Source organism: Paralichthys olivaceus, chromosome 1 (genome assembly GCF_024713975.1).
Source record: "Paralichthys olivaceus isolate ysfri-2021 chromosome 1, ASM2471397v2, whole genome shotgun sequence".
Classification (NCBI taxonomy): domain Eukaryota; kingdom Metazoa; phylum Chordata; class Actinopteri; order Pleuronectiformes; family Paralichthyidae; genus Paralichthys; species Paralichthys olivaceus.
Window position 1 is genome coordinate 20,927,811 of NC_091093.1, and position 17,085 is coordinate 20,944,895.

At 40.1% G+C, this 17,085-nt stretch overlaps 1 protein-coding gene across 2 annotated transcripts in view; it reads right to left on the reverse strand.

Annotated features, from left to right (window-relative positions):
• ankrd11 (ankyrin repeat domain 11) overlaps positions 1 to 17,085 on the reverse strand; it is an 85,535-nt gene that overhangs the window by 14,111 nt on the left and 54,339 nt on the right. For both annotated transcript variants that reach the window (XM_020079890.2, XM_020079889.2), the window contains exons 3-4: positions 6,907 to 7,052; positions 4,208 to 4,340 (exon numbers count right to left, since the gene is read on the reverse strand). In XM_020079890.2, the coding sequence (XP_019935449.2) occupies positions 4,208 to 4,340; positions 6,907 to 6,993 (220 nt within the window). In that variant the 5' untranslated portion in view covers positions 6,994 to 7,052. The remainder of the gene's footprint in view (positions 1 to 4,207; positions 4,341 to 6,906; positions 7,053 to 17,085) is intronic.

Sequence of the window (17,085 nt, forward strand, 5' to 3'; positions counted from 1 at the left end):
CCAACCTCAACTGTGGGAGGGGACCACATAAACCATAGATGTCATGCTATAATAGAGTTAGATTTTGATATGGCAGGCAGACAATCCTTCTGTGTTAGCCAATCCCAAAACAAACTGTCTGGTTCAGTTAGCAAACAAACTCAACAACAAGAAGAACTCCTCTAACCAGTCCTACCAGGTATCTCTGACCAAGGCATGTTGGACTGAAAAAAAACCTGTTCTGTTTAGGGACTCATAAAAGTTGCATAAACAGGAAGTTAAGAGAGAAGAGGCAGGAAGTGGCCAACAGGATGTTTTGTCAATGCTTTGTATTGAGCAAGAGAGACTCACAAATATATGTAATGAACATAGTGGTGCAGAAGGCTCCATCTGTCCTCTCTGTCCAGCTGGCACATGTGTTGAATATTGCTTGAATCATTTAGGCAGTGAGTGTATAGCTTCTGTCTTCTGGTTGTATTCAGAGTGAGTCTGGCAGACAGAAAGACACATCTCTGTATATTATAATCTGTCAGGGGGAGGGTGTGCAGTCTCCTTTCGCAACCCTATATACATGGCTCAGCTTACGTTCACAAAACCTGACCGTCACTACTGTACCGCCAAAAAGAACCAATGGGAAAAGCAAGGCTGCAATAACAAAAGAATGCACAAAGGAGGGTAAAGTGACTTACTTTAAGCACATTTATGTAAGCTGCACAGAGACACAAAAAGAGCACATTGACGTAGACCACACAACAGCAAATTGATTAAATGTGTTTGGCGGATGCGTTTTGGCATTCTGTATATTTAAGCTTTAACTTTTTATTCAAAATTCGAACATGAAGACGGGAGAGTTTATAGTCGAAATGTAATGATCTGCTCGGGTACAGTAGTTTGTCTTGTTCGATTATTAAGTTTCATTTGTCAACACTATACCTAGCATTGTATTTGTTAGGGAATTTTAACAGACTAGTTGCACAGAAAAATGTGCAGACAAACAAATTTAAGAGCAGTGGAGAAGTCCGAGAGCTGACATTTAACACATGCACAGAAGCAGCATGAGAGTGAGTTGAAGCTGGAGCACAGGAAATCTGTCCAAGAAAAAAATATAGAAGTATAAGCCCTGCTCCCAAACTAAAAGATAACGGTCTTGAAAAAAAAAACCCACAAAAAAGTAACCTTTTCTAATTTCTTGTCTGACCAACAACAAGAACCGATGGCAGCACATCCTTACATTTAAGGAGCATAAAACTTGACTAACTGCCAAGTGACAACTATATGGTTGGTTGACTCAAACACAACAAAACAGTCCATATGGTCTCAACACTTAATAATGTCAGTATTTCAAATTTTGATTGTTTGCAAACTAAAAGACAAGGAGGGACAAGAGGAAATGTTTTTGTTCCTTTTCCTTTGGCGCTTCATTGATGTCCACAAAAATGACCTGAAAATGCTGGCTGTTTTCACAAGTAAACAGTACTTTCAGAATTATCCATCTTTAGTGTGGGCGTAGTCGTTATCTGACAAGACTGTTCTCGCATCTATCCCTGAAGTCTAACTGCTGTTGTGGAAAGTGGTGGTGAAGAGGACAAGGGGTGGATGACCTCAGAAAGGAAGAATGCTGCTGTCTAATGCTCCTCTTGAGGAGGTCAAGGGAGACTTGGCGATTCTGCAAAATGATGAGAGCTGTAGTTCTGAGGGATGTGATTAACCTCATCTCAAATCATCTACTGTTTACTATCCAAAAGCATTAAGTCAATACCTTCTCTAGTTTGCTAGTAGGTGCTTGTAATATTTGTAAACACAAATCAGGTACCTTCCATCTGCATGCTAATTAGAGGCTGAGATGATAGCAATGCACACAAACAACATTAGAATTACTGTACAGGATATAGAAACTAGAAGGGAACTCAGTAGAGCGCATACCTTAGCCAAGGCCAACAGTCCCTTAAATTCAATTAAGCTCTACCAAATTTCACACATCCATAAGCTGCTTTAAGACACGCACTGAACTCCGGAGGGGCTGTGTGTAACACAAAATGGCTGAGTTCATCAAGATCGATAAATTGTTCCCTGGGAAATTGGTGAAAATGTCCTGCCCAAATAAATGTACTATCTCGCAATGTTAAAGTGAAGAAAATTGTGCTGTATATGCCCCCTGATCCGAATCTGCACCAACATTAAATGTTCTTCCCTGACCTACACCGCATCCTTCTACCAAGTTTCATGGTAATCCGTCCAGTTGTTTTTGTGTAATGCTGCTGACTAACAGACAAACAGAAAAACCTACTTGGCAGAGCAAATAAGCAATACTGATTTAAAATCGGCCCAAGCTCAGGCTAGTGAACAACTCTGCTTCTGTATTCATCAGAAGACAATTTCCAAAAAAAGGATTTCAACACAAATATAAACAACACAGCTGAAGCATTTTAGGGAGGCCAAAATAAAAAAAACTGAATATAATGGAAAGTGATTGGACAGGACTTAAGAGCTACACAGTGAGAAATCTGCCTGTGGTGGCTGAATATAAAATAATCACTTATTCCATATTTTTCCTACTGCATTTTGCCTGGTAATTGCAAAGCAACCACAAATCTAAAATACTGAACAGAAAATCAACTGATTAAAAAAATAAAAGGAAAAAAAATAGATTTGGTCTTATATAAAGGTTATATAAACTTTTCAGCACTTTATTTCCAATAATAAGCGTATAATATATTAAACACTGATGTCAGCAAAGACAAGATTGTAGAAAAATATTTTTGGTATATGATACTGTGCTACATGTTCCTAGTTAATCTTGAACAGCCAAAGCCACAGCAGAAAGGAGAGCAATGTAGTGGGGTAAGGTCGCAAGGGGGGAGGGTGCTGTGATGTGTCAGAGGTGTGAAATTTTGCAGAGCAGCTAGACACTGACCCAGCAGGGTCAGAACTTGAAAGGCGACACAACAAAGTCAGATTATACAACACAGTTATAAAACAACAATTCAACACACAGTTGAGGAAAATATGCCATTGATGAGCAAATTCTAGAACCAAGCATTAACCTAGCCACCACTTTTTATATATAATTCTGCTTATGTGTTGCAATCCATCCTAATAAACAACAATGGCATGAGGCCTAGAAACTTCTAGGCTTCTGTGGTAGAGACTTCTGTTGAGAATATGTTGCAGAGAGTTTAGAGTCAACAACCATACAGCCCTACCGAATAACAGACCACGCTATTAGCATACTAACAGACTGTCCTGCCATTGTTTCTGAGACAGAAGTTCACACCTTCCTTTAGGTGGGGGTGGGGTTACTCTCATTCTCCCAGAAGCTACAAGAAGCAGTCTGAGACAGCCAACAAGTAAATAACATGAAACCAGCAAATGAGAATAAAATAATAATAATAATATACAACAGGCACACACTACTCGTGAGGACATAATAAATAATTGAAATATAAGTCTAATATATATAATATAAGTATAAGACATGCACAAAACACAACAGGAATTCAAGAGTTACGATTAAAGTAGTGAGGGAGCAAGATAAATGTATTTAAATCTGAATTTACATGTAAGATACAGCTTCTCAATCAGACATTTAACCTATTCACAATTCCCTTGAGCTACACACGTAATTGCACACAAACCCACATGTCGAGAAAATGCATGACCCCAAACCACAACAGTCATTTGGTGCAACAAACACTTTTAGTTTTCCACTCTAGCCTGGAATGGAAAGTCTTTTTCCAAGTCTAATCGCTGAACATAAACCAATGTAGCGACTCAGCCAATGCTGATGATGAAGGCTGTTACCAAAGCCTCTGAGTTGGACCATTATCAACAAACTAAATCCTGAACCCTTAAAGCCCAAAGTCAAACAAGCACAAGCAGTAGTCCTTCTCCCCCTAATTAAAGAAAACACAAAGCCGAGCCTTACCAAAGCCAGACCTGGTCAGGCCTGTACGTTACACAAATCCCCACTTAATTGGATCATGATTTTGTGTGGTCGTCTTCTCCTTTCTGACTGTGATTGCAGGAACAAACTCCTTGGGTCTGCCACAGACACACAAATGACTTGAAGCAGGAGCTGAGAGCTCTTTTACTTAAAAGCCCAACCCCCTATTACAAAGAATACCTAACTACTTCCTGCCAGCTTTAGTGGATGTGATGCAATAACTCCCATTTCTTCTTTTAATTCCCACATGGTGATGGGACATATAAAAATGCCATTATCTCTTACCTGAGTCAGAATCTTTCTGGTCTCCATTAGCTCCAGCAGTAAAGGGCAGCTTCCTTTTAGGGGCCTTTTCTTTCATCTCTTTGACCCCATCACTGCGATCCAATTTGGGTGTCTTGTTTGACAACACTTTATCCTGTGAAGGAGACAAATCAGAACATGAAGAACACTGAGCAAGGCATGGTTAAGAGCTTAAGACCATTGATCCCTTTCATTTCCACAACATCTATTTTGTTTTCTGAATAGAGAGCATAAGAAGTTAAAATGAGACATTGGCCATCAGACACGTTTAAGCTGGCAGGGAACGTGCAGCCTCCTCCTGAATTAAGTGCTGTTCTCTGCCTTGACTCTTCTTTCCATTACAGATTTTGCAAAGCAAAACTTTTCAATGGACTTTCCTCCTACATTCCTGTCTCCCTTGCCACAGCAGAAAGAGCAAGGGAGAGGAGACAGCACTGACGCCAACTCAACTTTGTGGTCTACAGCTGCTGGAAACAATCACCAGCCCAACTGTATGTGCTATCAACAAATGTAAATACTTCTGTGTTTGTTCAACAGGTTTCTTTGTTGTTCTGGAATATGATAGTGATAATGACTTGCTTATCCTGACTAGCAGCTTTTCAACAGTTAGAACCAAAAAACAGAAAGAGTTGGAGCTTTGTCCACACAGTGTAAATACAGAAATGCCTATCATTGGTTTCTGTGATAATGTCATAGATACCCTATAGGACACTACAAAAACGTTATCAGGTCAGAATATATCCTGAGGAATTAGACTTATCCAATGCACTCTGTATTAAACACAAAAATAGTGTCATCCCAAAACCACAGATCATTCACAATTATAAAGCTAATATTTCTTTAAATCAATTATGATGGTTATGCTTAAGATGGTTCCTGATACATAAAATATTGTTGTGGCTTTTAACAATTTCATTATAAATGCAACAGGCTTCAATTCAGTAGAAAACCCAAGTACTAATATCTTGTAGTTTTCAAACCTCTAAAACTTTTTTAAACACTGCTAGGCTTGTTTTAATTTGAAAACTCTTGAGTTTGCATTTTATATCTGTATAGGCAGAAACAGATTTTGTAGACACAATGGCGTAGAAATCCACGTTCACTTTTCAAATTGGGTCACCAAGTGGTGAATGCAACAGGGATAATAAATTATAAGCATTGCCAACCCTTACTTTCAGTAAGTTTCTTTTTCTTGTTTGTAGCATTTCCTGCAACTAAGCAACCAACTGCAGAATAGACAATGAGCTTCCTATTTACTCATGCTGGGTGTAAGGGAATGGCCATGTGATATGCCTTTTCAGGTGTATTGATAGAGACGAAATTATATCTGATGGGGAGCTAAACCTGTTCTCTGAACAGAGATTGTTTTTATTTAGTTGATTTGCTCCATCCTTAATATTTGGCCACAAAGCTTAAGTGTACAAACAATGGAGTGAGGGTTTAAATTCTCATAATGGAGATACAGGAGCAGGTCAGACACACTGAACACATGCTCACTTTCTTTTAATTTCTCAGTCCTACCTTCTGTCCCCTACTCATCTCTTTCTACCCTCAGGGCAGGTTTTCCATTATGTGTTGACTCTGTGAACTCCTCCCCCTGCCCTGCCCGAGTCATAAGACTATGATGTCATGGTACAGTAGAGAAAAACACTGTCAGCTACAGTCAGCGGATCTCTCTCTCCCTTTCTCTCTCGCTGTCTGTATCTCCCCTACCTACACAAAGGCGTCTACAAGAGAACCCACGATTCACACAAAAGCATGTTGTACACATCTGCCATGTGCATAGTGAGAGCGAGATTTGAGAAAGAGAAAAACAAAAACAAAAAACAGATGACAAAAAATGTAGAACTTGGCTCTACTTTAAACCAATTGAATAGAAAGTAAATGTAAGAAAATGGTCAAATCACTAACAACCTTATCTCATGTTGTTCATTCGTAAATAAAATTTAACGACAGCTCTGACATTGAGATTTTTCTCCGATCTGCCTTCATTAGACACTCTGTTTGGTGGTCTCCTAGCAATGCCTGCTCTTTTCGTCTCACTCCGTTTTACACCCACCCCTGTGCTCTTCGTTCCCTCCCTCCCTTCCTCCATGCCAGAGTCTGATGCAATCCTTTGCAGAGGGCTGTAAATCCATGCCTGCATAAGCCCTACCTCTCCTCTCATTGCCTCTTGGTGCTGCTGCGTGTAGCTTAACAGTTGGCACACACTGTGACATCATCAAGCTGCGCCTCACACTTTGCTCCGCTGCAAACAACATGACCGAACCTGTGTCAAATTAAGGACATGCTTCCTTCCAAACATATCAGTTTGAATATGTCTTAACCTGCTAACATAGCTGTTGTTGCTCCTGAATGTGGCTAAGAAATCCTGTTTATTTTTTTTGCCTGAATTTCAAGGACACAAAAACTGTTACTGCCAGTAATTTTTGGAAAAGTTAGGAAATATGAAATATATAACTATGTATGTTGTATGTTTATATACTGGTAAGTACATCAAATAGGTAGGTTGAAATTGGGCTTCTACAAAGGCCATGACGTACAGTGATGCTAATGGCCAAAATCATATTGTGATTGAGATGTATATAGACAATATCACCTCGTGTGTCCATCAGCTAACACACACTGGGGTTTTATCTGTATATGTGGATTTGGTTAGTGTGTGTGTTTTTCAGTCTTACCTTCTTCCCACCCTGCTTTTCCACCATGTCGGTGTTGAGTGGGAAGTGGTCCAGCTGGGGGGTTTTAGAACCCCCACCTTTGGGCATCGTTCAGCTCTCCCCACGCCAAGCTTCATTCACGCTGCCATTGCATCGTCATCAACCGTCTGGAACAAAGAGAATGGGGAAAAAGAGATGGTGGGGAGGTTAGCACCTGGCCACTAGGTTTCTTTGAAAACACATTTACACACTGCCAGACAATGCAGCCATTAGCGGTACATCAAGCACTCTATTTTCAACCATTACACCCTTGCTCCTGAGGAAGAGCAGTTGAGCGGGAGGACAGCAGGCTAGGTTGCAGCTGTGGCAGGTAAAAAGCATATCTATTCTCAAACAAAAGAGGAAGCAACGTTTGCCTAAAGAACTTAAAAACATGCTTAGTAATATGTGGTGGTTTTTAAGCAAGGGAATATATATCTATATATCAGCTATACTTCAACCAAAGCATTGATACACTAGAGTTAAGGAATGACAGACCAGGACACAAAATGTAGGATATTGCATCAATGTTGTCAGCTACTGAGTGAACTAGGAACAGCTGAGGAATGACTCCAGGAACGTGACTGGCGAGTCTCAACAAAAATGCAGTCAGCCTCTCAAAGAAAGCCGTCCCTTGTTATTGTGGGCTTCACCCCGTCCTGATTCATGGTATCCCCAACATAGTCAGCCAACAACATTGACCATTGTCTCCAAACAGCGAAAACTCAAAATCTATAAGGTAGAAGTGATTGGTTTGATCATGAACTTAAACAACACAGAGTTCTGCAGTATTATTTGTGCTCTATGTTTTCATTGTCTGTTGCCTTTTGTGCATGTACACAACATGTGCATTACTACCCACACTGCCTAGTTTCATGAAGCAAGGCCTTCAGCTTCACAGGGCAATGAATTAATCATACATTCCATCCCTTCAATTCTCCCCTCCGTAATGCACTTTCACTTCTGAGTGCGTCCAAGTATAATCATCCTTGTGACTGACTGAGTGACTGAACAGATGAGACCATGGCTGCATTATTTTTTCTGAGACACTGGCACTCCTATCTTCCCTAGCGCCACTTACATCTCCCTGCCCATCCCCCCTTTCTTTCCCTCCGCAGTTATCCTACTCAAAGACTGCTATTTATATCCCTCCAGTCAAGTCAGTCAAGTCAAGACAGCCACCGAGCCAGCCAGCCAGCCAGCCAGCCAGGCAGCCAACCAACCGGAGAGGCACACAACTACAGAGGATGTACTGCTCCCCCTTTTCTGGTAAATGGAAAGAGAGACACAAGAGACGCAGCAAACCACACCCCCCTTCCTCTCTCCTATGGCTCATTGTTATTCCCCATTCGATACTACTGTGAGGCGCACATTTCAACATCTTCTAAATTCCCACCTCTCACCACACCAAACAAAGTGGAGGGGAAGGTCAACTACTCTCAGAATCAAACAAACCTGGCCCCCACCCACCCACACACACTTTAAACTGGGTCAGCTGGGCTTCTAGAACAATAATCTCAGCAGTATTTTGGGACTACTATGATGGGCGGTTATAGCCACTCAATATTTTGCTGACATGCGAAATACAGAAAAATTATGTTTGTAAGCTCATAGTCACACAAAGGTACAGTCATGGAGAGGAAACCCTGTTCAAAACCACAGGCCTCATTTCCTTTGTAATTTCATCCCAATCAAAAGATACACATCTGCTAACAGTGTGCGACTGACTTTGTGTGTGTGTGTGTGTTTCACTCAGTCAAGTGTTGTTACCATAAATACTTGAGTAGTTCCATATGTGTATTTGTGTGTACATGGGTGTGTGAGTGTTTGAACCAATTTGTTCATGTAAAACTAAGTATACCAACAATAGAATACATCTTTTGTGATGTGGTCAAGCAGCATTGCATATGATCATGAGTTCTCCAGAGCTTTACTTTTTTATTTAAACTGTAAAAAACAAAAACAACAAGTGGTGGAAATTGCCAAAGTGTTGAAAAACAAGCAGGATTAGAGTGAGCACAATGCTTTGAATCATGAATGTCAGAATGAAAGGCTGGAAAAACATGACACCATTAAACATTTATTTATGAGAGTCTTAAAAACAACTTATACAATAGAACTCCAAAACTCTACCTTTAATTATTTATTCTGCTGTTGCCTGTATGATGAAAATAGTTGAGGTGATAGCGGCACTTTTGTAACCCTATACTGTATGACCCTTAAAACATTTAACACATTTTACATTAGGTAGGTCGACATGTACGTACACTTTCACATCAACTGCTTTTCAACATGAGCCAAGACCACCAGGCCACTTAATTTCATTTGTGCATCTAATGAGAACCAAGTTATTTAAATTAAGCTTAGCAAGCAATTTAAAAGCTGTTACTAGGCACTTGCTAGATTGGCGAAATACCGTTTTAAGAAGATAAGTGGCAGATCACAAGGTAACAGGTAATTGTAATGAAAAGCAGTCGTAGGCCAGCATCCTGTTTCTAGACTGCCACCAAACATTATTGTTACTAGAATATCACTCAGAAGATTGCATACATTTGCACAGACTGCTTAAAAGAAATTCAGCCACACTAATTGGACACACTCATAAATATTAGTCCCCTTAATATGCCTGACTTTTTCCATCTAGATACACCCATTATGCTTTGGGAAATTAGTGAAAATGTCAGAAATAGCCAATCGTGCATTCTTAAAGAAAGCTCCAGATCCACATTGAAATTTAGTGAGTTCTTCTATGGGTCACGACCCACCCCTCCACAAATTTTCTTGGAAAAACTTTTGTGTAATCCAAACAAACATAAATAAAATAAATTAAATTAGATCATATTTAAGTACATTTTCAAACATAGTCAGGTTTAATATTTGAATGACCCACAGACTATGGCTACATCATAATAATACTCATGCCCTGACACCAGAGGAAAAGACAGAGGAACAGCTATGTTGAGTTTAAATTTCTTTAATGTGACGTCAATCAAGTTAAACTTGGCCGTGGAGATGATGACTGCAGAGGTAAGAGGTGGGCCAAAGAAAGAATATCTTCCAAACAAAGGACAGGACCTGAGAGTACAACTCTCCATTCCATTCTCCCTGTCTCTAGCATAAATGCACACACCCCTTTCTTTCGGTTCCCCGTTACTTTCTCCCTTCATTCTCCTGTAGCATCCTCTCCATTCTCTGAGCCACTCCCTCTGCGGTCAGACAGAGGCCAACGCTTCAGCATATTGCAGCATACTGTGTGCACACTCACAGACGCACTAACACACACCACAGGCACACACATAGTACAAGCTTACTTAATTTAGCAAACACATTACATTAATAAGTAGTAATTTAAATTACCTTGTAAGTGTCAAACAATTTCACAACTCATGAAACTGTCATGCAAAATGAGCACTGTCCATTTAATTAGGAAGAAACTATTTCTCCAGCTAAAAAGATTTTGGTAGTGGCCCCCAAAGCAGATTTAATAACACAGTCAGTCCCTCAGAATAAAAGCTGACACTTTTAATATTGGCAGATGCATGTTTAGATTTAATCCTTTTAAAGAGCGGGGAAGCATTTTAATTTGTTATATTCATTAATTTTATATTTAAAAAATAATGTGACAGGGTAGTGTAAAATCCTTGGGTACGGGTTCGATATTTTAGTTTAAAACATTTACTTGAAGGTCCAGTGTGTAAGATATAGGTGAAAGGAAACTGGCAGAAAGAGACTGGACAAACTAAACACCTTTTGAGTTTTATGACAATTAAAGGCTACCATAGTTTCTATTTCATGTTTGGAAGGAGAGGGTGAGGTGAAGGGTGTTCAGCTGCAACATGAAATTTAAACACTAGATATCACAAAATTCTAAACACTGTACCTTTAACTATTACTGAATGACGTGACCCCAAACCTGCAAGGCTCATGGACCTTTTTCTACCATACCAAAAGTTACCTTTTAAAGACATGCACTCTTTATCATATGGCAAAATAAAATACAGCAACAGGAAAACAGATATTTCAATGCGCATAAAGGAAGTGAAGGTGCAGAGATGAAAAGCAGTTGTTTGCGCTAACCCCATGCCACTCGTAACTCATGACTCTCACTGTACACACAAAAACACACCTCAAATGTTCCACACTAACAGCTGAACAACACAGCAGCTGCATACAGGGATGGGCATGTTGCTCTCCGTCTGTCTGTCTGCTCATGTGTGTTGTGTGCACAAACCTCGTTGCCTATTGCACAATCACACACGAATCAGTAGCAAATTTTATGGCAGCCATATAACTGATAGCTTGGTGTTGGTTAACATATGCGCTATGGCTCACGAATATAAACAGAAATGGGGAAGCAAATGTTACAGTTGTCCTCATACCAGAGATGTTTATGTGTCAACTCAAGTTTATTCTTTTCTCAAAGGTAAGAGCTTCTTTGGGTGAGGTAATAATATGTGTTGCTACAATAATACTTGTAATACAAAAATCAAACAAGCAGCTTGAACTAAGTTAATAAGGATCCAACACAAATCATGTTGCAGCAATATTTTCTGTGCCACTAGCTAATGGCTATGGCTAACAGCTCAAAAAATCACAGGCAGTTTTTTGCCCACATTCTGCACACAACTGTATTCTATTAACATCAAGGCACTTCAAGTCCCTGAAAAGAAAGGCTACAAAAACACAATATCAACCATACACACTGACACAGCTTGCTGTGTTCTGTTTAGGCATCACCCAATATTACGCTCTCGGAGAAGTTATATGAAGGTGGTAGAATGTACAACTTGTCACAGGGTTTAAAAAGGCTGACACTCAAGACGATTGGGTTCCATGTCTGTCTACCTCTGGTTTAGAGGGATTTATAACACTTGTTGTTGGAAAGCTTTTATTGCACTTAACCTAACGAATTGTCTCTTTCTCTGCTCCACTTGCCTCTGTGTTTGTGTAGGAAGGGCAGAGACAGTGGAGAGGCTAAGACACAGGGGTGAAACAAAAAGCAGAGAGAGCGGCCACTGCAGCCGAGGCTCCCACACTGAGCTCAAAAGACACAAGTGCAGATAAATTAGGTAAATAATATATATTTTTTCTTTTTTTGACTTGCGCCCACCTCCCCTCAGGCTATGGCAGGGGAAAGAGTGTAATTTATTGTAGTCGTGTCTCTGGATTGCCAATGTTTGCCTCAAACCTTTCACTAGGCTACCAATGTGTTTTTATCTGGATGGTTACTGGAACATGTTTTCAGTGTTCTGGTGTCATCTGCAGTGATGCCATTTCCTCCATCAGTATTCCTCATTCTCATTAAAGATTGATACATTCAAGTGTACTAGTTTTATTCCAACAGCAAAAAAGTCATCAGGCTTAGAAAGCGGTCTTGACAATACTTCAAGAATGAAATTAGGGAAATTCTTGTGATTGTTATATCAAACTTGAACCATTTAATCCCTTATGTGTTTACCCAGTAGTGCCCATGGAAATCTATTGACATGTCAGGCAGGGAAACATTCTATAGGACAGCAGCAGCAGCTAACTAGCCTGTTTGGTGTGCAAATAAACCAGCCGGGCTTGGCTGCTGTATCCTGGCAACCAAAGCCCAGCTTGGCTGCTCAGTCCCTGACCTGGGCCCATTCACTTCATTATAAACCTGTGTAGAGAAAGAGGAGAGCACACACAAACATGTGTGCTAACACATACACAAGCACTCGGAGGAAAGCTGCATTATGCGAGACAAGAACTGTGTGCTTTCAAAAGGAGTAAGAAAAGAGCAGAATTGCTGTGTGCATAGCATTAAATCAAAGAACAGAGATTATCTATACTTTTGGAGGGTGGGGGCCAAGTCTCTCCACAAGTACTCATTTGGGAAACAGGAGTATTTAGAATTTTAACCTACAAACTTGCATTTTAGTTTGTATTTCGCAAAACAAAAGTTTTTTAGTTCAATATTTGATTTATTTTTCTACTCACTAAAAGGTCCTCATGGTTAAATATCGATATGAGCAGCAGGTGATACACAAGGGCATTTGGAAATGACAAAAATATATTTGAAATGTGAGTAAGTGGGAGTGGTTCCATTATCCATAAGGCTCTAGGAGTAGAGAGAGCCAGACAGCAAGAGAGGAGTGAGATGTGGGGAGGAATCCAATCACTTGTTCTGATTTCCTATTCTGAGCACGTTCACTCTCCCTTATACCTCTCTGTTCCATCCAATAAGAGCTCAGTGCTTACTGCCTGCCTGCCAGTCTGGTAAATCATACCGTCTTTGCCAGTGACCTCACTAAGATAGATGCAGGCCTGTATCTGCGTATCTGTATCTGTGTGTGTATATATATGGTATAAGAGCAGCTAGGCAGGCTACAGGAAAGGCCAGAGACAATCTAGTGCTTTTTTGGCTCTCTCCTCTCCAATCCCTCAGCTTCATCAGTGCTCTGACTCATTCTCATTTCTTCCCCCTCTCCTCTCTGAGTACTTCTCTCTCATCTGCCTTTCTCTTTCTTCTCAATCTCTCCCTCACTTTCTCCTCTCACTAGCAAAAGCCTGACATTGCCACAGCAACGTGTCAGCACGCACACACGCACGCACGTACACGTGCGTGCACACACACACACACACAAACACACATGGAAAGCCTGTTGCCTAGCAACTCAAGAATGAGACAGATGCAGGGCTATCAGAGAAGCTAGTGAAATTGCTGTGAACGGAGAGAGGGAACCAATTGATAAAACAGTGCCTCTACATTTCAACCTCAAGCAATGAAGATTCAATCACTTTATGACCTTTGGATCACCGTCTGACCAAACAGAGCTGTTTCAGTCATTCACAGCCACGTATGTGCTGGCAAATGTCATTTCTAACATAGATACTACAGCAGTACACAGTTAGGGGAATGGAGTCACAACACAAGAGTATTTGTACAATGCAAAATAGTTGATACTGTGAGTGCAGCTGAACAGTCCTAAACACATTAAAACTGTAATCACACCATGCAGCAGGAAAATCAGTGAAACAACCAGCACCACTACAAACACAACACAACATCAGCTGAAGCCACATTATCTGCTCCAGTTCTCTGGATAACTCAGCCTTATTTTCACATGTTGTCAAGCAGGAGTGATGGAAAGAACAGCAGCATGTTTGGTTGACCCATCTTTCCATGCAGGGAATGTACTCAGGCTGTTTAGGATGATAATCACACAGCAAAGCACAAAATGCACCAAAATAGCAAGTTTATCTTTAAGTGTCCTAGTTACCAGACACGATTCTTTACAAGGGGAACTCCAGTTAAATATTGTTTTGCACAAGCTAATTCTCTTCCTGTGGCTGGACAAAAATGCTGTATTAAGTTACTGCTAATGCCAATTGAAACTTTCCTACTGTTGTGGTCTCATGCTAAAAGCATGCAAGTGGCGAATCACAAGTTTTCTTATCATGAAGGTGTCACAGGAAAGGCAATGTGACAGTGAGCTTAGCACTTGACAAATCGTTCATCTAAAATTAATCTACAAAACATTTATTGTTGCCATAATTTTGACAGTGGATCAGTCTGAAATATTGTGGGGAGTAATGAGACAAGGTGGGTCAGCCACAGTGAGCTGTTCGGTAAAGAGCTGCAAGCGACAGCCTGCACACCTCCAACCTCTCAGAGAGGTAAACAACAGCTTCCTCTGTGCCCTGCTCTTTGAAGACTCATAGGTCTGCAGCACAACATCAGATCACAGCTGCTCATAGAATAAAGGAAAACAGACCAATTATTACTTTACTTCTTGAATAAAATCACAACCGTTGGTTATGCTGCTGTGCCCTGCCTGCTTTTGCTGTTACAACCAACTAGAAGAGACACCAAATCAACCTGAGCTTAAATCTTCGATGCTGCCCTCTTTAATTTACACCAACACTGAATTAGATAACTGATGACATCTAGACTTTTAGTCTTGCAAGCTTTCAAATCTAAATCCTTTCTACATCACTTATGCAAATCAAATTATGCCTCGTATGAAGTTCAAAACAAAAGTCAATGGCTAAACATGAAGATAGGGAGCTCCTCTCTCAAAACAGAACTATTATACCTCACATTTGAAAGACAAAATATGAATTAATATGGCTATCTAGCACTGGAGCCAAGTCCGTGCACCTGTACAGTCCTGTATGTGCTTACTGCCATCGATGGCATAGAAAGCAGTATTTTTTCTACAATGAAAGACGAAAGAAATGATCAGTGGGGGCTCTTCACATTTTGACGACATTCTGATTTCATATTTCAGACTGATATGAGTAGTTACAATAAAAAAATTCCAACAGGAGATTTGTAACATGTTTACGTTGTGGCTAACACATCAAATATAAACTTGGTCATTCCAAAATCCTGAATACAGACATAATATTCAATAAGCAGATTAAAATGAAAAAGTAAAAAAAATTACCCATACAACTCCCAGGTCCTATTCATGAAGACAGAAAACCAGCATGAGTGTACTACATCTAAATGTGATTTAAAGCACTAGGGGTTAACAGCACAGCCTGAAGTGCTGTCCCATTCCTCATACAGCATTTGCAGCCTCTTGCATTCAGGCTCTTACACTAATCATACCAGTGACGTCAATTAAAGACTGAGCGTTCGCTGCTTATAGCTTAGGGCAGACACTGGAGGGGAAGCACAGCTTTGAAACACAGCCATGCTTCTAGGAGGGGGTGCTTTTGTTTGTTTTTTGTGAAGTACAAAAGTATCAGCTCTGGTTTCAACACTGTAGTGACAGCTAGCAACAAGCTTTCCAAAAATAATTTCACATATGTTATCTCCATTCAACATATTAATATGAAACTAAAAAGGCTTAAGGCCAATTATACTGACTTTTTTCAGGTTTTCTGAAATCATACAGACAGTAAGAAACAAGCTCTTGCTCCAAGTAATGCTTTAAGATACTATAACATTTACACAAGGACAACTATTCATCACATCATATTGTAGATTTTGTTCTCAAAGTTCTAATTAGAATGGCACTCAGTAGAGCGCAAACCCCAGCCGAGGCCTGCACCAAATTGCACACTTATAGAAATCAGTTAACATGCCTGTTTCATCAGGATGCACAAATTATCCCCTGGGAAAAGAGTGAAAATGCTCCTGGATCCACATCAACATTTACCAGGTTCTTCTCTGACTCAAATTATCCTGTAGGTTTTGTGTAATCATTCTTACGATCAAACAAACCTACCAACAAAACAAACAAATGGACAGGGGTGAAAACTGTCTTGATGGAGTAAATAAATATAAAAAGTATTTGACAAATCTGCATCCATTCCATTGTTGTCAAATTCAGAGGCACATTTGTTAAAATGTAATCTAAAATGTGTACTCAGTCACCAATTGACATCAGGAAAACGTCACATTTTCTGTAAACTAACAGCTGGAGAATGAGGAAGAGCTGGTGTGTGCGAGAGGTCCCATTCCTAATTGAACAGGGCATGATGGTTATAAGGTAAATGCTTTAGCTTCCTGAGCCACTCAATCAGTTTGTGATTGTACACTGTGCAATATGTTAAGATGTGTGTGTGATCAAGATCATTATGCTCCAGCAAGAGACTGACAGAGAAGATAAATGATTGAATGTGTGTGCCTGTTGGAGGGTACATGAATGAGCGTGTGTTCAAGCAAGTGTGTATGGTCGTAGAATGTGAAGCACGACGACTAGATCTACATTAATTAAGGATTTAGTGAGGAGGTAAAAATAAATGCAGAGCACAGGGAGAAAGCCTGGATGGATAATGAACAGTGAGAGAGGCAAGGCAAGAGAGGCACAGAGGGTGGATATGACCTTTCCACAGATGAGCATCATAATGTCTCTCACACACATGCACACAAACACACACACACACAGACTGATGTAGAAACTGCCAACATTTGAAAAGCATTACACTTTTGAAACAAACTGTATGTCGTGATGCATCCCTGATAAAACCATAGCAGTTTCAAGTATAAGCTTCACACACGCAAAACACCGTTGGTAGCATTTGTATGATCTGTCTGTTGTAGGCCTAACTACATGTGATGCAAGATTTTATCTCCTTGCTATTTGTTGCAATTCTTTTTCATTGTAATGGCTAATTGCCTCTTGTACATTTAAACTTACACTAGTTTTGCTTAAGCACTCATAGCTCTCTCCTTATATT